Here is a 25,952-nt window from a genome sequence, read left to right as displayed (position 1 = left end):
TTGAAGTCCAATTAGTTCGCCTTTCTTTTGCTCGATAATAATAATAATAATCGTCGTTCCACGCTTTGTTCAAACTCTTTTCAAAATCAACTTATATGTATATATTCGCCATGACTTTCGACTTTAACAAAATCGTTTTGATCCAAAATCTTAAGCAAAACGACCTAGTTTCGAAGCGATTTTGAAACTGCATCCAGTTTTTGCCTTCACTTCGTCAACAGTGACATCTTCTGCTAATTCAACCAACATGATGCCCTCTGGCGTGACATCCATTACGCACAACTCGGTGATGATGCGAGATACACATCGCGTGCCTGTGAGTGGAAGATCACAGTTTTCGAGTATTTTGTGCTTGCCTCCTTTGGCAGTATGCTCCATCGTGACAATGACACGAGCTCCTGGCGCTGAAACCAAGTCCATGGCGCCTCCTAGAGACAACATTCAGAAGACACAAAAGCAGGATTCAAAGAATTCCAAAGCCACATACCAGGGCCCTTTACCATTTTACGTGGTATCATCCACTAATTTAAAAACGGTATCACTTTAGTGCACAAGATATGCGAGTCTCTAACAAGGCCTCTTACATTGGCCAAATCGCCCATAGCCGAGACTTGAAGAGCACCCAATACAGTCAAGTCAATTTTTGATCCTCGGATCATAGCAAAGGATTCGTCAGATGAGAATAATACAGAACCAGGTATGAGTGTCACAGTCTCTTTTCCAGCATTGATGAGATCAGGGTCAGCCTTGCCAGGTTCTGGATATGGGCCCAATCTAAAAAATCAGTGAGCATTGCCTTCAAAGTCCAAAAGAAGCATGCATGTGTCTCCTTCATAAAATCCAGAATATGTTGTACTTACCCAAGAATGCCGTTTTCAGATTGTAGATGCACGGTGACACCTTTTGCAAGGTAATTGGAGGCCAACATTGGCATACCTATATCAGGGAGCAAAATATCGATGAGAATCTGATAAAAGTTTGCCAGTTAACGCACAACCGCTTTAATAATACCTATTCCAAGGTTTACATAATCACCATCTCGAAACTCAAGTGCGGCACGTCTAACAATCCGTTCACGTAATGCAGCTCCTTCATCCTGTTTACCAGGGACACCAAGTTTACCAGGTGATGAGGTAGTCAACCTTTCAATTCTCTTCTGGTACGAGGCACCCTTGAGGATACGATGCACGTATATTCCAGGGAGATGAATTTCGTTTGGATCGAGAGCTCCTACAGGGAGTAGTTCTTCGACTTCACATATGGTGATTTCTATAGTATATGCAATCGTTGTTGGATTTTTTCATCGTCGTTATAAAATGATTGTAATCTCTTGTTTAACTTACTTGCAGCTTTGGCCATAGTTGGATTGAAGTTTCTAACAATTCAGATCAAGATAGAAACTTAAAAAGTCTTTCGTTACAATGAGGGTGACAAAATAACGTCAAATCGAAAAGTCACATGGCATTTACCTTGCAGAACCTTTGAATATCACATTGCCCAATTCATCACCCTTCCACCCCTTGATAATCGCCACATCACCAACAATAGCTTCTTCCATAACATATTTCGTGCCATTGAATTCACGAGTTTCGCGTGGCTTTGAGAATATCTCCACTTTGCCATCTTTGGAATATTTGATTGGTAGTTTGCCTTCTTGAATGAATGTTCCATAACCAGTAGGGGTATAGAATGCTACCAAAAAGCAAACAAAAAATAATGAAATCGATAAAAGGATGACTCCAACAAGCCACATCAACAAATATACATAATCACGCAACGTAAACCACATACCAGGTATACCAGCACCACCAGCCCTCACACGTTCAGCAAGAGTACCTTGAGGAGTCAACTCGACTTCAAGTTCTCCACTCAAGTATTGCGTTTCAAAGAGCTTGTTTTCACCAACATACGAGGCGATCATACGTTTGATTTGCTTCTTTTGAAGTAGTAAGCCAAGACCACAATCGTCTACTCCAGCATTGTTGGAGACGACTACGAGTAAATGGTGATGGGAATCAGGTTTGTTTCAATCACCAACATTCTTTCACAGTTTTGAGTCCATACCCGTGAGTCCAGTGATATCATTGCGATTGTTGATTGCATGAATGAGATTTTCCGGATTACCAGACAGACCAAATCCTGAAATAGGTAAACATGAATGACGAAATCAATTACAATGTATATTTGCGGGGGGTTTTCTGTTTGAATGTTTAATGTCGTTTGAATTGCAACGAACAAAAGCACCAGCAGAACTCAATGCCATAGTCAGGACGTACCTCCACATAAAAGCGTAGTATATGGCTTCAAATCATGTATAGCCTCTTCAGGAGTTGTGAAGACCTTGCTTGAAGAGGTTGTTGCGAGATTTCGTTTGCTCCAGTTCTTGATGATTGGACCAGCACGACGAGACAATACCAAAGAGAGCATAGTGACGACGTGTTTTGCAACTCCAAAAATCGATTCACTAGCTTGAACTGATCCTTTCGGTGTTGGAACGACCACAATTGTCGCAGTTGCAAACAACGTGACAAATTTTGTGGCTTTGCTCATCAATACTACTTCGCAGTAGTCAGAGAGACATGTTCATAACATATCCTTTATACAATATCTCTTGTTCGTTGCTCTACATACATTTACAAACGGCATATTCAGCATATCAAATGTCCATCAACCAATTTCTTACAATTCACCACCAACAACATTAGCACCCCTTGCACCCAAATTCCTACCACCACCATCTTTCGAGTAAAACAAGTTGTAATCCAACCGCGTCAACAGATTCACCAACCGATACGTCTCTGTACTAGCATGGAATTGCAACTGGTCAATTAATCGATGGAGGTATGTTGTAAATCGAGTCTCGAGGTTGGCTACTAGAGTAGGTAGTTGAGCTCGCGTCATTTCATGCCTCGTTACTTGCGTCATGATGCGTGAGAAACTGACGCAGGTCTCCATTAGTACAGTAAAGATCTGGAGATTGTCGGAGAGTGGTAAATAGCCATCCTTACGTTCACATGAACAAAAAAATGTCTAAAACTGTTAAATCATACCTGAAGTAGGTTGGAATTAGTCAACATGCATTCCTTCAAGCATGTATCTAAAAAGTCACCATGTACTTGTAACACTTGTTCAACAGTCGACACCTACAAGTGTGTGTCGTGGTCAACCGCAGCTCCGTTTTGGCTCACATTCACATTGGCATTTTCAACGAGCAATCTACCTTAGCAAGCTCCTCTTCCAATTTGCTCCAATTAGGCTCCAGCACTTCATAGCACACATAATACAAGAATTGCTGCACAAATGCCAACATCTTGACTCGTAATGCATGTATAAAGCCTTCTAACGACGCATCATCCATAACCTTCTTATCTACTTTAGCTGTTGCTGCTGCATATTCAACACTAACACTATCTACAACAGAGGAAAATGACCGTGATGGCACAATCTTCCTTTTACCCAATGTCGATGTTGTAGCTGGATTATTGCGTCGTGCTAATGCATTTGCTCGTGATGCTTCAAGCCACGACCCACACAAGAGTCGTTCGGCATGTTTACATAGTAGCAGATGTCGGAAGATTAGTTGGTATCTTATAAGTGCTCTCTTGTTTAATATCAATGAGAGCGGAAAGCGTACTGTATACGTCAAGGTCAACGCTTCTATACCTATTACAGAGCAGCAGTTGTAAAATTTAATGTAGGGTTTAAACCATTATTACGTTGAGGTTTTGTTTTACCAGTTAAAGGAGCTCCACCACTCGACCCAACAAGTCCACCGTGCTCTCCCGAGACCGGTTCTTTCTTCTGGTGGCCATCAGATTGTTGTCCTTGTACTAGATTAATCCTCTTTAAAAGATCCCAAACAGACGAACTACTCAAATCAACACCAATGTCTTCTTTATACGGATCATGCGCAAGTGCAGATGATGGATTTCGAACCACAAGCTCTAGAAGAGATCGAAGCTTCTCTATAGAGTTATCTCGTGATGGCCGATTCAGTTCAGGTAGTGCCAAATCCAGAAAGTGAGTTAAAAAGTCAGATTGATCGAGTAAAAAGTAGTGCTTGACTGATCTATGAACAAAAAACAAGAACGATAGTATCTCGTTATATCGCGAAGCGTTGAAAGCCAAATAATGCGATGTCATACCTCAATCTTGGCAGTAACTGCTGCTCTTTAAATAGCAAATCGAGCAAAGTCTTGTTGGCATATCTATAAGCTATCTCGATATCCTGAATGAATCTAAAGCAATAAAGTTCCAGTTGAAATGTCTCGTAGAACATCTGTTTTACGACCGCTTTTTGCTTGGCTTACCTTCCACCTTCAACAGCCTTCACAACGTCACTAGTAATACCATGAGCAACGAATCCTCTACTACCACCAATCAATTCTCCAGACTCATCAACGACTTGATTCGGCATCTTGATATCAATCCCACATTCTCGAATCACATTCAAGTATTTACCAGCCAGTAATACTTTATCACTGACTGAACTTAGGAAACTTGGGATGGCTTCTTGTCGTAGGGTGTATCGTTGTTCCCAATACACGTCATTGAAATCGTTACGAATGTTTTCCTTGGTGACTGATTTACGTTCTACGACCATGAATTCATCGTATGGATCGGATATTTCTCCACGATGAATCCAGGAACGAAGTGTCGCTAGATATGGGACTGCTGCAGCTGACAATAGATATGCATGGAGTGCTCGAGTGGCCATGTCACTAGAAGCAAAGGCATTAATGTAAGTGATAATGCAGAGGTTCCTGATTGATCGAGACCAATACCGCGACTTTTTTGTCGCTCTCCATCCATAAGACCTTCGCACTCACCCACTAAAAGCAACCATCCGATCAGCAATAACACCCAACAAGACGCCTCCTCCTCGAGGTTTACCCTCCATGGATAGAATCTGATCAGGGCTATCACTCCTTCCTAGAGTCTCTGCAGCTCGTATACCTCGACACAATGAAGTAATGTTCGATAAAGTGTGTAAAGTCGGGTTCAAGTAATACCATAGCTTTTGTAAACCAAATGATGGTGCACTGCGGAATTGATACTCCAATTGAGCAATCAATATCAAGTATTCCTATAATTGCAAAACCAGTCAGCAACTCAAGCGGGCGCCATGCATTTTTTCTCTTTTCATCCAACTTCATACACACCTTGAGCAGAGTACGGATTGAAGCACATAGTGCATGACTAACACGTCCATATTCAAACCTGGAATGTGTCTCAATAAAATGCTCAATATACACAAAATGTGAAGCTACAGCCAAGATCCGTTTTGCTTGATCTGAGAGTGATGCATCTAAGACGAACAATGTTTATGTGAGCTGTTGAAGACATTTTGTTTGTACAAATTGGCAAGTCCTTCAGAATTATAACCGCAGTACCTAAACTCGAATCAAAGGTGTACTGAACATCCTCCCAATAGTCTTTCTCCTCCAATTCTGACATGATTGAGCCTAGTCGCCGTATATACATTCCATTTATACCCTGCAAAGCAAAAAACTGTCAGTACTAGGTTTGCAACACAGAGATGTCAGCTTAACACACCATCAACACATATAGTAAATCCTCTAATACCAGCGCCTCTTGTTCTTCAAACGGCATTCTTCCCAATGCTTCGAGTATCTTGTTGCCATTTGATGCCTATTTATTTCAAATTGATGACCAAAAAATTTCGAGTAGTGGATGGAAATTGAGCAAACCTTCTCATTTTGAAGTCTCGATCTCAGTGGAGCATTCAGTCCTTGTAATCGTTCGTCTAGAAGTTGTTTACCTCCTAAAAAATTCAGAGTTACTTTCATTGAATGTCGAGTGCAACAAAAAGGGTGCAAAGTACTTCTGGGATCACTCACGTTTTGGATCAGTGGAATCATTCACTAATGTGGTTGAGAAGGACACTGTAGAAGGTGTAGCACGTGCAGATCGATGATCATGTACCTAAAAATAGCGAATTGGATATATGTAGATTAGAAAACATTCAGGAATGAAAAGAATTCATGCTGTTGCAATTCTTTCACTTTTACTCCCCCTGTCTAGTAAAGTAGCTTACTTTTTGTGACTTTTGAGCAGGAGAAATGCTAAATGCAGGTGAGGGCATCGCTGAAGCACCACCACCACCAACAGCAGTAGCCGTCGAATAAGGAGAGAAGGTCGTCGTACTGTCGGATGATTTAAAGAATGGGTTAGGAGTATAAGCAGGTTTAGGCGACGTCCTCATAGCACGTAATCCAACAGGAGTCATATGATGACCCAACGATCTATTCGGCGATGATGACAGTCCACCACTACTATTAATACCACTTTGTTCCTTCAATGACGTCCTCATGGCCATAACTTCAGCTTCATGACGCTCCCTTTCATGACCCTCAGCAGATATCATATTAACGACGGCAGGATCATCACGGATTTGTAAGAGGACGTTTATCAAGGGATCTAATTCACGAGTTTGAGTTGCTTTTAAGTGGGATGTTATGTGTCGCGTTAATGCTGCTCCATCTTCATCAGCGTTGGAATTCAATGTTGATTTTTTGGCTAGGTCATCGGCGGCGACGAGTCCATACGAGGCGATTGGACGTGGGAGTGGTTGTCCTATTGCAGGAGATTTGGATAGTATTCGTTCAGAGATTGATGATGGATCCCTTGTATTGTCAGGGAGATTCAACACGTTTGATAATTGAGAAACCAGAGCATGCACTTTGAACTAGTGGGTAAATACATATTAGAACAGTGTTTGATGAATTGTCTCTGAATTATGATAGACTCGCCTCGCTCATTTCTCTCTCATCAAACAGTTCTGTAGGTGCGAAGCAATAGATGTATTTACAAGTGCATTGCAGTGTTTGGTCTATAAGTGATTTACGTGATTTTACGTGTAATCTGTCTATAGTAACAGGACATTGTCATCATCATTGTCGGAAGCATCAAATCCACCAGTCCTAGCAACAGCAGGAACATTTCTTCTAATTTTGATTTCGCCTGGAGTAGGGAAACTGGTGATAGCTGGTGGCGTTCTTGGTCCTGGAGGGATTTTCCTTGGTGCCTAACACGTGTAATACTCAGTTTCAGCTCTGATCGTGTTTGAGCCTTCATAAAAACAACCAACATCAACAGTCGATACCTTTTTCAAGAATTCGCTAGCCCCAAAAGTGTTTAGACTGCTCGTAGAGGATGTAGCAGAGGGAGTGTTTGCAGCGAAATCCTTCATTTCGTTGTATGTAAGGAGGTAGCTGCCCAGGAATTCGATGACATCGTCTGGTTTTTGTAACGTGATTAGGGATAGAGCTTCAGTAAGGGCTGGACCCACTTGTTCAACTAGATACGCGTTGTAAGCCATGGGTAGATTGAAGTTGATACGATTTTCAAGTTGAAATCGATTAGAAAGGTGAAGTCACAGCGTGATATGAGCGCGTGTCAATCAGAGCAAACTTGGTAGCTTGGTTTTAGAAAATTCCGTATTAAGGATCACTTCAGGGTATCAATCATCATTAGCCGATGTACCGATTTGCTATGCGATTGGTTGAGCAGGTTAATGCTCAAATGCCTTTTGCTCAAAGCTCACCAAATTGTGGAAATTCAAACCCAGTTCAATCCCTTAAACAGAACAAGAATCAATCCAAAACGATTTACAACTCACTCTAAACAATGCCAGAATTAAAAGAGCAATTCGAAAAGGCTGTTGATTTCATCCAGCGAGCTCCAAAGGAGGCTGCTCCAGGCTTTAAAGTAAGTTGTGGTGTCTGTTGGAGCACGCTTTGGGCAGGACAACGGAATAATTGTCTGCTATCAAAATAAGAAAAATCAGTACCTTGTCTAATTTGGTGATCCACATAGCAGATTTAAAGCTTTCCTTGACATCTTGTCGCAAAATTTTCGAAGTTTGACGCCCACCGACTTTCTGACGTACAATACTAATCGCATCTACTTTCAGCCATTATCTACAGCTCAACGACTTGAGTTTTACGGGGCGTACAAACAGGCTACTAATGGTCCCAACGAAACTGGCAAACCTGGTATCTTCAACATGGAAGGCCGGTACAAGTATGTTTAGACTCGTTTCAGTAATCGTTGAAGCAAAAAAGTGGTGATCAGTGCCCTTGAATTGACTACCATCTCTTCGAATCCAACAGGTGGGACGCATGGACTCAGTTAGGAAGCATGTCAGAGAGTGAAGCCATGCAAAAATATGTGGGTCTAGCTGTTCCCTTCCTCAAGCAATTCGCCGGTAAGTAATCTTCATATTTTCGTTGTGTCAAAGTATTTCAACTGTTAACATTTGAGAGCCTGCGACTCATGAGCCTACCAACTTTTCTTTTTTTTAGCCATGAGCGACGAAGACTTGGAAAAATACTTGCAATCCTTCAAAACTGAATCTCGTCAAGCTGAAGTCAAGACATTGATTGACGAACTCAAGGCCTTTGTAGCTACTTTGTAGAAAACGCAAGACACATTCATGCTGTCCATGCTATTTGGGCAGTATGCAACAGACATATATTTCTCATACAGTTGATGATTCTCAACAAATAAAATATGCAGAGTGATGTACACACAAGTGCGATGGGTATTTACAACCATTGGTTCAAGATTGATTCTTCTTCGGGACACAACTGTGTCCACATCCTGTTGGGCATTCATGATGTTCCGTAAACCAATCTAACAGAGGAAGATATTCAATGGACATCAACGCTTCTTTTCGGGTGTATCTTCAAAAGAGGATGCCACCAGTGGTAGCAGTGAAAGCCTATCATTCATACCTCGCATGCATTCAATATGACCTCCGTGCGAACATCCTTGGCACCATGCAAAAAGAGTCTGGACTGTTCGATGACTATGATTTACAATGTTTGATTTTTCTGTTTCAAGAATGACTCCTGTTGCAACCCAAGCGTAAAGAAACATTGTAACTTACCAAAATGAACAAGAACCCTGTGCTCTCTTGCAAGCATTACACATCCAACCAAGACCTCCTTCTATAGCGATCGCCTTGCGACATTCACCACAACCAGTATATATCGGCGTCACTCCTTTATGAATCTCTTTAATGGTCGGTATTCGTGTTGACGAGATGACATCTGCTGCTACAGACCATAACTGGAGCCTTCTCAACAAGTCCAGATACGACCATGTCCATAGTTCTGCTGATTCTGCGGATACTTCAATCTTGGGTGCCAAGACGTGTAGCAGTGAAACACACATTTGCACGTTACCCTGCAAAAATAAAACGGTTGGTGGGGTGAAATATACGATACGATTTAGAAGAGTCTCAACATAATTGACTTGATAGAGAAGAATATCACATGGACTTGATGCCATCTGCTTCTGCTCTCACCTGTGCAGCATAATACTCCAAAACATCATACATGACATTATACGGATCCCATCCAGGCAAAACAAAATCATCACCCGCAGTCTTGAACTCGGATGGTCTCGAATCAGTAGCATTCGCAGTGGCACTATGACGAGGTGAAGAAGCAGGAGAATCATCACTACCAATTTCGGAATCAGAGTCCAAGATTGCATCCAATATTGTAGGACGAGGTTGCAATGCTGCTTGTCGTAACCAAGGGTCAGGTTCTAGTAATGGCTGAGGAGAATATCGGTCTGGTTGATCGTATGGACCTGGAGAGACTAGAGAGAAAATAGAAGGCACAGATGAGACGTGGGTCGAGGACTGGTTGCGTTCTTTTGCATGTAGTCCCAGCGGTACCAAAAGCACTTACCAGAATGGGCTGCAGGCTTCGAAGCAAGCATAGCTGCCATACTTCGAGGAGCAATAGACTTAGTGCCATATAAAAGCTGCACAATCTTCCAAGTCTGAGCTGCTTTATACTGTTCTTCACTTGCAGCAGCTTGAGCATTATGTTCACATGACTCCCATATGTTCGTAGAGTCCAACATATACTTTTTAGCAAGAGATGTGAATGTTGGGGCTTCAAAGCTACCAGTATTAAACACCCCTGCCTTTTGTCTAAGCGTAAACTAGTACCGAAAAAATGAGACACATCTTTTTAAACACCAAAAAAACCCGGGGGTGAATTGTGTCTAATGACCTACGTGCTCATCTGGACTATTATCCGTAGCACCACTAGCTGGCCTTCTATTACCGCGCTGCCTCCGAAGACTAGCGAAACAAACAAGATTTATCAGCAAGTTATATCCGAAAACTGGATGCAGAAATGCGACTGACTTACTAGTCCTCAGGCCCACACCAAACACTTCTAACACCCCTCGACTCAACAGCAAACGTAAGTTCACCTCTCAAACCCCATCCCATAGCACTAGTCGACAACAATTCACGTGGTCGATATGATGCCCGTACATCCTGCCATGCAAACGTCTTGTCTCGAGAGCAGCTCCATATCGTGTCTGAATCATACCATAAGAAGGAGGTTGCCACGTCTTTGTGGACGTCGAATACGGTAGATGGGACGTGTGGTTGTAGTGCATCCAGAAGAAAGATGCGAGTGTTTTGGAGGAAACAGGCTGCTAATTGTGTTTCACTATGTGGCCGCCAGCGTATACGTGATACGCCTGTGAGGGTATGTATAATGTGTTTAAGTGACTTTTTGTTTAGTTCTTCAGACCAAATCTACATGTGTATAGCGAAGTGAGAATTGGATATTACTGTTAGAGGTTGAAGCAAAAGGAAAGGTAGATCAATCATAGTGACAGACCTTAATAGTCTTATCCTTTCCAGCAGTAGCGACACGATGCCCATCAGCATGCCACTCACATGTCTGCACCATCCCAGAATGTGGCGCAGAAATCATTGAAATCCAATGTGCAGGATACCTCAAATCCCACTTCACGACGGAATTCTCATATCCAGCAACCAAATAATCTCGATTCACGGGATTCAGACGAGCTGCAAACGCATCACCACATTTGCCATCAAATATGAACGCTGCTGTCTTGTTATCTCGGACATCCCATATTCGAACCATGCCGTCTCGACATGCTGATGCGAGAAGAGGCTCTGTTGTGTGGAAAGAGATTGTGACTGGGCGATCTTGTTCTCGAATTATACGTTCTATTCGGCATCTTATCAATCAGTTTCATTTGAGCAACGAGCAAACGGTTGTCAACAAACCTCTGCACTTCTTTTCCACGTCCCACAAAATCACAGCTCCATTAAGTGATGCAGTAGCAATTCGATTTCCAGCAGCTATAAACGTGCATCGAGACAAAAAAAAGTTGAGCTCAAGGCGATCACACACATCTGTTGACTAAGCGTACATCGTGGTGCCCAAGACACGTCACTAAACTGATAATCCAAATTCCTTGTTCCCGACATAAGATTCGGATACTGTTTAGTCTCAACGCCCTTCTCGGTCGTAAAGACTTGGAGCACATTAATCGCTAAAAGTTCGTGTTAACGTGTGGCTTTAGCTTAACACACAACACCCAAACCAAAAGATTACCATCAGTTCCAACAACCGCAGCGTACTGCTTATCAGGACTAGCAGCTAAAGCCAACAGTGGGAATTTGGTCTTGACAAATCCAGCTGGCTTGTCCCAATAGGAAATGGGCTGTTCAATGGGCTCATTGACTTCTAGGACGGGAGAGGTAGCAGTAGAGAATGCTGTTGATCGTCCAAAAAATGAAGCTAGTGCTATTGGTTGTGCTGCTTGATTAGGCCGTGGGGGTAGGGCAGGTGGAGGAAACGGGAATTCATTGCGATTTCCTGGGGAGGATGAGAGGAGAGATGAGTTATTCGTGGGAGTTCCTGAATGCTGGTTGCCTTGTGGTGTTCTAGTTCCTCGCATCTTTGCATGACCGAAGCTTCAACAAGAGCACAGCTGTGATCTGCGTTTTGCAAGTGCATGTAAACGAAACAGGCGTTTGGACACAGGCGTGCTATCATCGCGTCTCGACGTGTTGTATTTACTCCTAATCATGAATATACGAATATACAACAGATGTTATCATGTCGTATCTATGTTTGTTAGGTGTAAACCTCGTGTGAAGTGTAATGTCTTTATCTTTTAGCTGAAGAAGGAGTCAATGACGAGGCTCTAGGCACAAATGATCCTCGTGGCTGAACTTTATGAGCTACAGGATGTAAATTTGAGAAACTGTGAGGACGGTTTGTTCTAGCCGGCAAAAACATCAGATCTAAACAGGACTAACCGGCCAAGGCTGCTAAAGGGTTCACACGGGGCTTCTTGGCCTTCTTCTTTTTGTGATCCTTCTCATTCTTCTTCTTGGACTTTGAGTCTTCAGAGTCACCCACCATACGAATAGGAGCTCGAGTACCATTAGTAGCAGATGCACCCTTTGACTTTTGTACTACTGGTGCTTCTTCTTCTTCACTGCTACTACTGCTACTTTCACCAGAATCCCTATCGTCATCATCTTCAGCACTAATTTCATCGTTTACTCGATCCTGTTTATAAATTACGGACTCTCGGGAGAGCTTTGAGGTCGATTTCGACACACTGGAATCAACTTTTTGCATGAGTTCCACCAACGAGCTTGCTCGCCGTGGTAGAGTGGATTTGGAGGTTGACTCCTGTAGCACAGACCCAATAGTATTACGACGTTTCGAAAGCATTGCTAAAGATTGTGACAAGGATTTGATGGCTGATCGACTATTGGGTGCTGCTGGTTCTATCTTCATTGGTTTGGGAGCAGCCTGCTCATCCTCAGACTCTTCACTGGAAGACTCGTCGTCATCAGTTGTCGATTTAAGACTAGGTGTACCAGCAGATAAAGATGCTATCCTATCCGGTAAAAGGAAAGATCTTGGGGGTATCGGGGTACTGACTTTTGGACCAGAATCGTCTGAGTCCTTCTTGTCTTTATTTATACGTGGACTACCAGCGTCACTGGCGCGAGCCGATTCAGTGGCAGACTCGTAAACGTCCTCCTGAGAATCGTCTTCCGGAGAGGCTCTAGTGGTTCCTTCAGCTATCACAGTATTATCAGAATTTGAGTTCGACAAGATAGGTGATGGACCCCTTGATGCAACAAGAAGAGGCGATGCGGCACTAGAGGTGGTGGATGAGTTGACTATTTTCGATGCTGACAATGCAGGCGGAATCGTTGAAGCATCGTCTTCAATACGATTCATAACAGCTATCATTTCCTGTTGATTTTTTGAGTCGGTATCATTGAAGGAGGGCATGTCTTCATCTTCTTCAGACTCGGATTCAGAAGAATCAGGGAGATGATGTCTAGGTTGGTTATCTACCGCTTCCTCTTCAGTCTCTGAAGCTTGAGTGCCTTCATCGTCTGTTTCTTCAGCTTCGTCATCTACCAACTCCATTAACTTGGCAGGATGACTAGCTTTTGCAGACTTGCCTACATCGTCATCTTCCTCTTCTTCGATGTCGTCGTCTTCTTCCTCTTCTTTCTCTTCATCCTCTTCTTCTGCTGCTGCTTCCTCAACTACTTCATTTGCCTGCTCTTCCTCTTCCTCCTTCTCTTCTTCCACTACTTCGTTATTATGTTCAACATCTCCGTCACTATGAGGTACTGATTTTGCTTGATCGTGTTGACGATCCAGGCCATCTTCAATAATATGAGGCACTACCTGTTCTTGGTCCTGTTGATGATCTATACCATCGTCATTATTAAACACAGGTAGATCTTCCTTCTCTGATATGTTCTCTCCAATCGTTTGTTGTCCTTCTGCATCCATTTCTAAAGCATCAGTTGGTATTTCTGGCCGTGCAACTTGCTCGGTAGATGTATCTTCATCGTCAACCATCTTTTCATTGGGTTTGAGAGAAGCAGCAGCACCGTCAAGGACTTTGGTGGGCTCTATATTGGGTCTATTGATCGTGCTAGAGGATTGGTCGTCGAGTATCATCAGACAATTAGGCGGGTTGATTTCCTTCCTTTCTGTAACAGTGCTAGATATAGAAGGCAATGCTGGTGGTAGCACTGGCTCTGCCATCTGAATGCCGCCGTGCATAGAGGAGGATGGGTTTGAGTTGCTATAAGGTACTATTGGTTCAACAGACGTAAGGCGATTTTGCTGTTGTTTCATTGTGTTCTAAATAAGTGATCAGCAGTCAGCCATTTGTCCGAATCCAGTCACAACCAAAGACATATACTTGCATCGATTCTCTGCTTTTTGGCACCTGGCTGTGACTCTAACGAGCTAGGCTTTCGTTTTCGGCTGCCAGAAGTAGTCCGACATAAGACTACCATATAAACAGTATCCCTCTCTTTAAAGTGCGCGGAGAGAGCATATTGCGGTAGTAGTAGCGTATCGTCAGCCAACCGTACGGAAGCAGATAAGATTCGGCTAACCAAAGAAGGGAGTGAAACCCTGAGTAAATGTCAAACCACATCTACCGACACACGAGCTTACGTTGCCTTGTCTTCAATTTCTAGTACATCATCGTCACTTAGGGAATCAACTTCTAGTCCTCTTTCATCAGTTGCAAGACTAGTGTAGGCTTCCGATACAAGAATTCTCAAATCCTTAATGTTTGCAGTTTCTGGAGTTTCGATCAAGATTCTACGTATCTCGACCACTTCTTGTAACTGTATGGGAGGCACAACACTAAACTTGCGATGATCATTCACGAAAAATAGTTCAACTAGCAATGTTGGCATGTTGAGATTTTGGCCAGATTTTTATGGTGTGATTTTTTACGACTGCGAGAGCATCCAAAGAGTGTTGATCCGTTCCCTTGCCACTTGAGATAGATTTGAGCAGCTCTGCTCGCCACCGATTGGTTGGAGTTTTCGTGGGTTGCTGTTTAATTTGCTAAATTCGTACTAGGGAGACAAACACCACGAGTAAAAAAAGGTACGAAGAAGAAGACACCAGTGATGGTAAGTCCTGGCATTATCGAATCGTTATACCTCAAATCTTGGAAATCGTCAGACACTGGTTTTGGAAGCTAACAATTCGAAACAATCATTCAGGCAAACATGAACGCAACCCTCAAAGGAGCTGAACTAGGCTTGTGAGTCACTGTTCTGATCATTAGCACCTTTCTAAGAGCTGCCCATGGTCAAATCTATGGAACCTCCCACACGACACGTCGGTGGAACACATCTGTTTTGGTAATCTTTGGTGTCGTCAAGACCTGACTCATGCCTATTTCAGGGATTCTGGTGCCTACCATGTCTCAGAAACTGATGACAATGACGATTATGACGATCAAGAACCGCTGGAACAGTTCCAAAGCGGAGTAGCTGAGATTTATGAAAACCCGTTTGAAGAAGGCGACGAAGAAGACGACGATGACGACTTCGGAACTCATCCGGTCTCGTTTGGTGGAAAGACTGGCGGAAAATCTGATCCGAATAGTGTTGCTAGCCGAGCTCGCATAGGTGAGCAGAGCAAGTTGTTAATCATGTGCCGCGTGACATACCACTCATTTTTCTGAGCTAACGCACCAGACGACGACGAAGAGGAGGAAGAATACTCTCAAGATGAAGAACAGCAAGACCTTGGCGACGGTGAGCATCCGGTTTATCGGGTTTGTCGTCCCTTTATTACATGTTGCCCTAATTGTTGCCCTAAGCCCTAAAACTGTTAAATTTACTTAGACTTTGTACCTCAAGGCCAATACGCTGACGAGGAAGAAGACAACGAGTCTTCAGATGGTGATGATTACGATGCGCCCGTTGAGTTCCGACAACAGTCTTCTCAGAAACGAACTTATTTGATGGTTGCCGACTATTCTGACGACGAAGAAAGCGAAATATCAGGTAAGCTTCCGATTGGGTGACCTTATTTGAGAGGTTCTTACCAATCCTTTCTGCTTCTTTCCTAGAGCAAGTGACTGGATACATCCAAGGTGAGGCATTTTTCAGGAACATGCTTTGCCACATCATACTCATCCAACTTTGTTGCTTTTCTCAACTGATAGACGTAGGAGGCCATTATGACGAAGATGATGCTGAAGACGACGCCGAGGGAGAAGAAGAAGATGAAACTGTTGAACCACCACCGACAAAACGCCAAAGGATCGAATAGCGGTTGCAAACATTCGAACTCGGAAGACTTTCAGTCAACTTATGTGCATCTGAAACGGATTTATCTTTAGCTCTTGAAATTGAAACGACCTCAAATCTAGCATAATCAACGTGACGTGGTGTGATCGAATAAATTGCTCCTCTTTTAATCTACATGGTTGAGATTTAGATCAATGTGCAGAATGTGCAGTAGAACTTCACTAACTAGTTGCAAACTCGTAATGTTCCTCCTCGCGTTTTACTAGGGGTTCGGTATAAGATCTTACGGTGGCACAACTTACACTTTTGTTTTCTCACTGAAAAAGCATCAACCGCTGGAGAAGAAACCTAGCCCTGTAGCGGTGTAGAGTTAGAACAAACACCAATATGGTGACCAGCTTAAGGCTCCAGCTTTTCCCCTTGGTGCTCTGTCTTGTGAACGGCGTATTATCAGCCAACATTCACCTTTTTGGGCATCAGCATGTCCTGATAAGTAACTCGACAGCTCTAGTTCTAGGTAAGCTTGTTCAGAACATGAATTTGAACCACAGGAGGCCTTCCTTTCCCGCACAATTGCAGATCTGGGGATTCTCTTGGGCTCGACATTTCTAACGGCGATTGCAATCTGTAGGAGGCAGAGGGTATCCGACATATGATTCCACTGTCGCTGTAAAGTCTAGGAACTATCAGTATCTAGTAACTCTACCATCGGACGTTACTGCTTCCGACGCATTCTATGGGGCGGGTTACATAAATTTACCATCGACTCTCCTATCGAGGCCGACTCGATACTATGATGCAGCCGTCGCTGTGGTACCCGATACAGCTGGATCTGGACCTACAGTGTGGGCTTTGAGTGGAGACGGAGTATACCAAGTTAGCACAGCTACACGATCCTGGGTTTCAGCAAACTCTAGCACACTCATATCGACAGTCGGTGGTTCGTCTGAGGCAGCATTCTTATGTGCCACATATGTATCTAGCAGCAGCACTCTCTACTTTATGGGCGGCTCTGCAAGCTCTGAAGGGGTTTCATCACTCTATCTCTACTCATATACACCCTCAACCAATAAAGCGACACTAATGGCGAGAGCGCCATCTGGACTGCCGTGGATTGGCCCGACTCCCTGCCGCATTTTTGCCGCTGCGTCAGGTACGTTTACACTTGTACGTTGACACTTTATTTGGTACCAATACTCTTTATGATAGGTCAATTGATAGTCATTGGTCCACAAATATGGACATTTGATACAACAACCGCTGGAGCGAGTTTTCAGCAGCTCGTGATAATGGCAGGAGGTCCTGCATTCCCAAGAGTTAGTACAGCAGGAGCCATGTCAGGAACTAAAATATACATCCATGGCGGAATCAACCCCAATAGTGGGACAATATACGATGATTTATGGGAATTAGATACCTCAACAAGCAATCCAGGTGGTTGGACTTGGACATCCTTGTCTAGAGCAGACAACGTGCAGCCTCCTGCTACATATGGACATTCAATGGTAGTTAATGCTGCAGGCAACTTATACCTTTTTGGCGGCGCCCAAGTACCGGCCAGCAGCCAGCCCGAAGTCATTACAAACATCACATACATCACGTCCGTTTTGACGACGCCGCTCGTATGGTCATCACCAGACACAACCAACATAAAATCAAACGGCCAAACCGTATCAGTAGACGCTTTCGCCATACCAGGATATAGTAAAACAGATGTAGGTAGCCAGCTTGTCGGTGGGACGAATGCGGGCTCGTCGAGCTCAGGTCCATCTACCGGGGTCATCGCTGCAGTCTCTGTAGCTGCTGTATTAGTAGTCGCTTTAGCCGTAGTAGGTGCAATAGCATACATACGGAAGAGGAATGCCACGAACACCATGTCGGGCAAAGATATTGCAGCATACCCACACGACAGTCACGACAGCACTGACGACTTGAACAATCAACGGTATTGGTGGTCACGATCTCCCTCCCGAAACTCGTATCTGGATGACGATCCCAAATCTGGTCGAGGGTTTTTGTCCGACAATTCGGCTGCTCGGCGAGAACAGATTGCCATGTCCTTTGTACCGAATAGTCGACCGACGTATAGTAAACCAGCTGTGAAATACCCACCACAGGACTATAATGTCGCCTATGACCCTAGGTATTATGATAATGTCACTGCACCATCTGCGGCATTTACTTCACAACGCGGGGCGGGAAGGTATGATGATACCATAGAGCATAGGGGGGATTTGGCAGCTGCCACGCCACCTCGACCAGCTAAGTCAGGACGTAGGGTGACTGCTAGAAGGAATAACAGTGAATCAGAGGATGCAATGGACGTTGCTGGCAACTCTATGCCGAGAAGGGACAACTACTATGCTAGTAGTAACCGAGTGCAATATGGACGATATGCTGATTCGTAGACTGTAATATATAGTTTTTTAGTAAAGTAGTTTGAATACAGAGATCTCAAAAGAAACTAGTCAGACTCAGTGAGCGAGAGTGACATTATAACTGCCATCGAGTTTCCTTGCGATCTCGATAGTGCCCTCCAGTATTATGAACATTGAGTGGTCGTGTGGCCAACCAGACGATGGTATCAGCTCCTTGTTGAACTGTTCGTGGTGCGGATTTGCCTCCCATGTCGGTAGCCACCCAACCTGGGTCCAATGAGCTGTTGAAAGGCATACGAGTGAGCGCTGTCTTGTAGAGGAGGTGATGAAGTTTTCAGTGAATACCTGACTTCCACATTCGCAGCACGAGCCAATTCTGCAAGTTTCACGGTAGCGTGATTCAAGAGATACTTGGACAAGCTATAAAAGCCAGTCCCATCGTTCTTATCAAAACTCCAGCTCGCAATTTGTTCTAATGAAATTTCGTTTCCTAGTACAGAGATGATTAGCCGATCCTATGGATCCAACACGATGCAATGAATTTTTTACCTGATTTGAAGTACGCCTTGGTTTTTTCACCCATTCCGGATTCGTTACCCATCGAGGAAGAGACGTCAATAATCCTGCCATGTCCTCGTACTTTCATCATTGGTATCATCCTTTTTGAAAGTAAGATCGGTCCACGGACATTCGTGGCGATAGTCGCATCAAATGCTTCTGGTGATGATCCTCGTTCTTCTTATAGCGAGCTAAATAGTCAAGACGCTTACTGATACGTGATTGCACATCAACATACCGTAAATGGCAGCATTGTTAATCAGATTGATAACCGCATCAGATGGAGTCAATTGTTCAACCTTCTTGGAGAAGGATTCGATACTGCTGGCGTCAGTAACATTCAATTCCATACCAACGATGAAGTTTGGTCGATTGTGTTCTTGGTATGTTTTTGACTCGTTGCGGATCGCTTCAGCGGCAGCTTCAGCTTCTCTGCCTTTACGAGCTGCGATTATGACATTCTAAATATGAAATTGGGTGAGTTTTAGCTCAAAAGTAGCTGAAATGGCAAACGTTACTAATGTCGGAACGCACATGTTGATGTTTGTGGAAGAGATCTCGGGCCACCTGGAAGCCTATGCCACTTTGGCGGTTAGCTCCTGTGACAATTGATATATTCGCAAACTGTGACATTTTAATCCGTAGTTGAAAACCAGATAACTAGCGCAGCTCGTAATGTTTGAAATATCCTGCTTGTAGCAGTGAAGGTGTTCTTGACCAATATCTAGAGGATGAAAATACGTTAATATAGTTCTTCTCAATCGAATTATAACATCTTACCGCAAGCGATCGCAATACAAATTGCTACTGTGTTGCTAGCTGTTGGAACAACACCAAAACAAAAAGAGATCCACAACAGAAGAGCAATCAGAGCATCATTATATGGGGCAGTTTTAGCTTTATTTCTTCAAGAAATGCAGAAAAATACGTGGATTTTTATTGAATTTGAGTTCAGAGGACTCAGTAGGCGGGACCGCTCAAAGACGGGCAGTCATTCGCGCCAAACGACCCTTAATGATGTCTTCGGCTTCAGCGACCATACGGGTGAGTAAGGCCTCGCAAGAAGGAATATCATCTATGCAACAGTGTCAATTCTGCTCAGTCTATGTACATAATCCGACAAATCATACCTATGAGTCCGAGGACTTGACCAGCAGACCAAACACCGTAGTCGACATCACCGTTCTCGTACACTTGCTTGCCACGAACACCAGCGACCAAGTGTTGGACGTCTGCGAACTTGGCATTGCCTTTACGTTCAATAGCGACGACTTCGTTAGAGACCTTGTTCTTGAAGACACTGTTTGAAAGGGCGCCAGATATTAGGCCACGGGCAATTCAATGTGTTTCAGTTCGGGTAGTGCTTACCGAGCAGTGTTGTGCATGGTACGGAACATCAAGTTAGTGTCGCGTTCAGTAGCAGCAACCATTGCCTTCTTGACGTTTTCGTGGATGGGAGCTTCCTTGGTAGCCATGAATCCTATTAAACAAAGAAAATCGATTTAGAATCAAGACTCATACAAAGACAGGCAAAGACTTCTTTTTGCTATTATGCTGAAATACTTACGGGTACCCATGTTAACTCCTTCAGCACCCATAGCCAAAGCAGCGGCCAAACCACGACCATCACCGAATCCACCGGAAGCGATGAAGGGGATCTTCAAGACCTTGGCAGCCTTGGGCAACAAGATCAAGTTGGTGATATCGTCTTCACCAGGGTGACCAGCACACTACACAGAATAAGAGGACGTGTAAATCAAGCAAGCTAATACATACTACGCGTTTCAACTATCAGCATACCTCGAAACCGTCGACTGAGAGCCAGTCTACACCGTTACGTTGCGCCGACAAACAGTGACGAATGGCGGTACATTTGTGCAAGATCTTGATGTTTGCAGCCTTGAATCGCTTGATGAATTCAGCTGGGTTGTTACCGGCAGTTTCAACAACCTTGATGCCTTCTTCGATGATGACATCAACGTATTTACTAGTTGTAAAGGACAATGAGTCAGCATCGCGATTCCAACTGGACGTCAAACAATATGCATTAAAGAGCTTACGCGTAAGGTGGGGGAGTGATGGCTGGGAGGATGGTCAAGTTGACACCGAATGGGGTCTTTGGGTCCTTCAACATAGATCGGCATCGTTTAATTTCTTGACGGAGATGTTCAGGTGTGGGTTGGGTCAAAGCAGTCAAGACACCCTATGTAAATTATACCATTGTAAGTTTAAGAATGCAAGATAGATGAAAACATTCGTTTCGCATTGAGATTGGGACATATGTCATTTGTGTGACGTAAAACATTCAACAACAGTTTAGAAGAAGGAGAAGAAAGACTTACCAAACCGCCAGCGTTAGAGACAGCTGAAGCCATTTCTGCGTAGCCGACCCATTGCTAGTTAAGAGATAATGCGGTTAGGCTTTCTGCTCTCTTGGCAAAGTTGAGCCTTGTTTTTGGCCGAACGAAATTGGAATGGTGCAACACATTTCCCATGGTCCCAGGAAAAAACAGAACCAGGGAAACGAGGCTATATAGGAAGCAAAGTAGTGCTCTAATGTAAACATACCATGCCACCTGAGAGAGTAGCGAGAAATGAGCAATGTGAGCAGGGCAAGGAGTTTGAATGGAGGAGAAATGCGCAATGTGAGTATTAGAAGAAGAGACGGGGAGCGAGAAAAGTGTAGTGTAAGTTAGGCACAATGAAGGTTACCTTGGATGATTGGGTGCTACATTACAGAAATGTTGGTTAGAATCAAAATGCGTACAGTAATTCCGTCATCGACATGTTTTCCAAGTCCAATTGCTCGTCAAATAGCAAGAAGAGGAAGCAATTACGAAGCAATAAGCAGTTTGAATCGATGGGCTCACCTTGATTCCAAGCTCTTGCGTTAATCTAGTGTGGAGAACCATCTTCTATCAGTTTTTTGTGATTTTTTTTCTGCAGAGAAATGTGTACAACGGTAGAACTGAGTCGAGAGAGAAAGAATCGAAAGAATGAGAGATTTGCTTGTGTTAATCTGGGAGGTCGGATCCAATCAGCTTCTAATTCCTCCAAGCTTGAATCGCATTCGCGTCCGAGTCCTCGAGATTCATAAACAAAATCGTGCTTGAGCGCGTGATAAAAAACGACATCTCCAAATCTTACAAGTAATTTACAAGTTTACAATGTCCTCCGTATACAATAAATTAGACGTCTGCGCATCCTCCTCGCCTTCGTGACTGTTTGTACATCGACCACAGCATACTCACTATATGTACGTACCCGTTCTCTAGTGTATTTGGCGACAAGGCCTGGAGTAGGACCAGCCACCTTTGCCTGGATAATCCCTAGTGATGGTGTCAAAAACTCTTGACACGTCATCAAACCATCGTAGTGACTTACTCTGTCGAATCGCTTGGCTCTGCAACGACTGGAGTGAATTGATTGTGGCAGTACGTCATGAATGTGGGCTTCAAATTGACGGCATTCTCCCAATCAACTTCACCAGTCTCAAAATTGGTCGACCCAAAGAACGCTTCAATTGCTGAATACCGTTGCTCAGGCTGCCAACCTTTTGAGAATACAATACCTATCAGGCAACATTTCACAATTCAAGGCAGGATGTTGAAACAATACCTGCGAAATGTAAAACCAGGTCACCGGGTTGATACCAGTCTAAACACGAGTTGAAGTCTCGTGTAGGGGTAAATTTGGCATGACAAAAGACAGTTCCCTTAGAATCTACGTCTTCCCATTCCTTTAGTGATGCCGGAATGGCTCGTAACGTAATCATGAGAAGACCTTGATCATGCCATATAATGTTTCCAAGATCACAAAGAGCTTGATCCCTATATCTTCCCTAAGAAAAAGTATCATGCTGATCAGCTGTCGCTGAGGTGGCTAACGGAGAAATAGCATACCATCGGATGTGATCCATTTACATCATGACCCAATTGGTCCTTTGTGCATTGCTTCGAGTTCGTATACATATCTACATATTCCCACATAGCCGTGAAAAACTGCAGACTGAATGGCGAATTCTTTATAAACATGATTCCGTTATTTACAGCGTAGACGTCATCTGGAGGCTGAACAAAATACAGATCGTCAGCCTTCTGCAGGTTGTTGAGTTATTGAAACGAACTGTTTACCTTGCCCATTGCGTTAAGAACAAGGTCGTAATGCTCATCAATGTGAGTTTCGAGACGTTGCGAGTGGTTCAAAAAGAATGCATCGGCATCCATCCACATTATCCAATCAATCTCTTTGCAATCCCCATCTTGTAAGGCTCTCGTTATTGCGAGAAGCTTCAAGTACTCTGAGAATATAAAATGCGTGTTAGCACTCAAACATGGCGAGATTCAAAGAGAAGGGCTTACGCGGATCAATGGCGGTGAATTCCTTGTGTGTTTGAATTTCTGGAGTGTTTGAGATTGAGTCATCTGCAAACTAACCTCATTCAAAAGGAAGAGGCATTATTCACCTTGGTAGCTCGTAGCATCGATTGTCAAGTAACCGTGTCGGTCGGCATACGAAACTCGATTTGGCCAAGTGAGTTCGTAGAGCTTTTCTTCCTTCAAGTAGAGCGAAAGAATGGCAATTCTAGGTTCGTTGGCTGCCCTAAAGTGTACTGGTAGAGGTTAAAACCTGATTGCAGCGTAACAACATTACAGCAATCGTCCAAAAACTTGGAAGATCGTACAGTTCTGCCTTCGACACTAACATCACATACCTCGGTGTATTGCACGTCACAAGTGATGACAACGGTACATCAGCACGGATTGGATCCGAGTATTTGCTTGCAAGCGTCCAAAAACCCGAAGTGACAATCAATGTGATGCTCCCAACCATCAGCGACAGAATAGCCAAGGCTCTAAAGGTCTGCCTCACCGTTAAGCGCATGTCTCTTGACGTGTATTTCATGATAACTCGAGATTCAGCCCCATTCAGGCGTGTCCTTTAGGTGTCCTCCTCTTTTCACCACCAAAAAAGTCCACAAGTACGCTATCCGGTCTAAAGATTAGTGTTGAAATGGTGGAAATTAATAAATGCGACCGCACAATTAGATCTGTTCGCTCTCTTACCTTGCAGGTTGTTGTGTAATCCCGAATGGCACTAGTAACTCCTTGCTTCACTACACATGAGCTTGAGGCTTTTACAGGCTACAACAAAGTGCAAAATAACATCAAGAGCTAATACACGAACATTCTCGATGGCCTCTCCACCTCCAGTAAAGCCTGCAGCGTCAATTATTGTGTGTGCACCAGTGATCGGAAACCCAAACGAATATAAGGTGCTCTTTCTACAACGGTGAGCTTCATTTAATCGGATATCGACTTTCACTTTACTGATGCATCGTGTTTTTGCTGTCTCTAGTAACAATCGAGGGCCATTTGGAGGTAATCACACATCGTGGAAACATGACATCTCGACATTTTAACATGACCTCACACGCTGCCCGCATTCGCATGCAGGACTGATGGTATTTCCAGGTGGAGGATTGGACAAGGCCGACCAAGATCCTATCTGGGGTAAAATTTTGGGTAAACCAGCTACACGAGAACTTGCTTTCCAGGTACGACCAGACACCAATTTTGAAGGAAGAAAGCACCCATATAAGTGTTTCCAAGCTTTAACAATTGCTCGTTCTAGGTTGCAGCAATCAGAGAAGCATTTGAAGAATGTGGTCTACACGTCTTCAAACCAGACTTGAAAGTGTCGCCTGAGGAAATCGCCAAATGGAGGGACCAAGTACATGACGATGGCAAGAAATTTATTGAAATGGCTCAAAAGACCGGTTCCATCCCCGACCTGTCAAGACTGGCTCTGTTTTCGAACTGGATTACACCGACGATGGAGACCAAACGATTCGATACTTTCTTTTTCATAACTGGTTGGTTACGTTGCAGTGCTGTTTTGAAGGCCGTCCACTGACGCTACCTATACGTTAGTGTTGCCAAAACCTGTTGCTCCTCAATCCAAACGCATGTCTGCAGACGGTGGAGAGACTTTATCCCTTACATGGTACACTCCATCAGAATGCATCGCGGCTTTCAGGAAGGGAGAGATCAAGCTCTTTCCTCCACAATTCATTACAATGGCTGAGATGGCCAAGTTGTCTTTAGACGATCTAAAGAAGATTCTGTCTGGAGCTACGAAAAGGGTTGTTACTCCATGGCAGCCAGAATTGGGACCCGGAGGTTAGCAAGGCAAATTATAGAGACGAAGCAGCGTATCACTAATAGCACTCCATTCTCTAGGTCTAGTACTACCAGGTGATGAATTCCACTCGACAACAAAGAATACCGTGAAAGCCGGCTCAAAGAACAGAGTGCTGTTGACGAGATCTCCCAACGGTGCCGGTATTGCAGATATTGAATGGATTAGAGAAACAAAATTGTAGAGCAAAAAGTCTAGACATCCCAAAACAAAGTTTTCTTAATTATAGACAATTACTTGTTTATTACCCCCCCCCCCCCTCTTTTAAAAACGACAAGTTTGAGTGAATTATGAAAGCAGCGTTACGGGAAAGTGTGCTTCTCACTACGGTGAGAGGCTAGCCGGCGAACATGAAGATGTGCTTTGCTATGTGCTCGTTGCATGATGTGCCTGCGCTTGTCCTTCTGTTCGCTAGCCGACAGTGAAGATTTGCCGAGGAAGTCTGTTCCGTAGCTAGGCTTAAACCAACCTTCGTCCTGAGCACCACGTCTGTATATAACACGGATCTGCGAAAGAAATGGTGTTAGTACAACTTGGGGCGAAATAGAGTAACTCAAGTGACTTACGGGACGAGCATCGGTCTCGAATGCCTCGTATCTAAAGTAGCCAAGAAGTAACGAATTAAATCAGGTCGAACAACAAATAACCACAAGCGAATTCGGAGCGTAAACCACTTACAGCAGGTAACGCGAATCTCCCTTTGCCACGCCAAGTGAATTCTTAATCGTACGAATCTGAGACTTTGACAGGCCAGCCTCCAAGTCCAGGATCAATCGAGCCCATTGCAATCTCCATTGATTTGTGCTAGCTTCAGACACAGATTCAAATACACCAACCAATAGTGCAATAAACACATTCAGTAGCAGGATTGCAGACAAGAAGACTAA

General features: G+C 43.8%; 6 protein-coding genes across 6 annotated transcripts; 2 read left to right on the top strand and 4 right to left on the bottom strand.

The window, feature by feature from the left end:
• Nucleotides 1-150: 150 nt before the first annotated feature.
• Nucleotides 151-2,427, bottom strand: SmJEL517_g03803 (3-oxoacid CoA-transferase; the record flags this gene model as incomplete). Its single annotated transcript, XM_031169731.1, has 10 exons — nt 151-428; nt 488-521; nt 585-774; nt 861-936; nt 1,012-1,269; nt 1,344-1,375; nt 1,470-1,692; nt 1,792-1,992; nt 2,065-2,139; nt 2,277-2,427. 10 exons carry the CDS (start codon nt 2,425-2,427, stop codon nt 151-153), a joined length of 1,518 nt encoding a protein of 505 aa, XP_031024271.1.
• A 252-nt stretch (nt 2,428-2,679) lies between these two features.
• Nucleotides 2,680-7,342, bottom strand: SmJEL517_g03802 (uncharacterized protein; the record flags this gene model as incomplete). The annotated part of the gene is made up of 15 exons (XM_031169730.1): nt 2,680-2,970; nt 3,051-3,143; nt 3,221-3,663; nt 3,735-4,069; nt 4,146-4,238; nt 4,311-4,763; nt 4,830-5,086; nt 5,163-5,308; nt 5,394-5,496; nt 5,557-5,652; nt 5,712-5,785; nt 5,862-5,946; nt 6,059-6,709; nt 6,905-7,048; nt 7,127-7,342. The coding sequence occupies 15 exons, from the start codon at nt 7,340-7,342 to the stop codon at nt 2,680-2,682; spliced, it is 3,480 nt and encodes a 1,159-aa protein (XP_031024270.1).
• Nucleotides 7,343-7,650: 308 nt separating this feature from the next.
• Nucleotides 7,651-8,440, top strand: SmJEL517_g03801 (uncharacterized protein; the record flags this gene model as incomplete). The annotated part of the gene is made up of 4 exons (XM_031169729.1): nt 7,651-7,731; nt 7,937-8,046; nt 8,136-8,230; nt 8,328-8,440. The coding sequence occupies 4 exons, from the start codon at nt 7,651-7,653 to the stop codon at nt 8,438-8,440; spliced, it is 399 nt and encodes a 132-aa protein (XP_031024273.1).
• Nucleotides 8,441-8,910: 470 nt separating this feature from the next.
• On the bottom strand, nt 8,911-11,772 carry SmJEL517_g03800 (uncharacterized protein; the record flags this gene model as incomplete). The annotated part of the gene is made up of 9 exons (XM_031169728.1): nt 8,911-9,213; nt 9,335-9,633; nt 9,726-9,984; nt 10,060-10,126; nt 10,197-10,594; nt 10,680-11,035; nt 11,096-11,170; nt 11,242-11,364; nt 11,427-11,772. The coding sequence occupies 9 exons, from the start codon at nt 11,770-11,772 to the stop codon at nt 8,911-8,913; spliced, it is 2,226 nt and encodes a 741-aa protein (XP_031024272.1).
• Nucleotides 11,773-19,841: 8,069 nt separating this feature from the next.
• Nucleotides 19,842-23,748, bottom strand: SmJEL517_g03799 (nitronate monooxygenase; the record flags this gene model as incomplete). Its single annotated transcript, XM_031169727.1, has 15 exons — nt 19,842-19,939; nt 19,995-20,164; nt 20,233-20,344; nt 20,432-20,594; nt 20,665-20,851; nt 20,925-21,067; nt 21,207-21,260; nt 22,129-22,182; nt 22,275-22,435; nt 22,483-22,705; nt 22,767-22,934; nt 22,998-23,164; nt 23,226-23,264; nt 23,330-23,466; nt 23,579-23,748. 15 exons carry the CDS (start codon nt 23,746-23,748, stop codon nt 19,842-19,844), a joined length of 2,046 nt encoding a protein of 681 aa, XP_031024228.1.
• Nucleotides 23,749-24,058: 310 nt separating this feature from the next.
• Nucleotides 24,059-25,249, top strand: SmJEL517_g03798 (uncharacterized protein; the record flags this gene model as incomplete). Its single annotated transcript, XM_031169726.1, has 6 exons — nt 24,059-24,156; nt 24,223-24,245; nt 24,321-24,421; nt 24,499-24,739; nt 24,798-25,046; nt 25,107-25,249. 6 exons carry the CDS (start codon nt 24,059-24,061, stop codon nt 25,247-25,249), a joined length of 855 nt encoding a protein of 284 aa, XP_031024227.1.
• Between the last annotated feature and the right edge of the window lie 703 nt (nt 25,250-25,952).

The sequence above is a fragment of the Synchytrium microbalum genome, assembly GCF_006535985.1.
Source record: "Synchytrium microbalum strain JEL517 chromosome Unknown SmJEL517_scf0022, whole genome shotgun sequence".
Lineage (NCBI taxonomy): Eukaryota > Fungi > Chytridiomycota > Chytridiomycetes > Synchytriales > Synchytriaceae > Synchytrium > Synchytrium microbalum.
The sequence above is the reverse complement of the archived record's forward strand: the minus strand, read 5'-3'. Positions and strand labels throughout refer to the sequence as shown.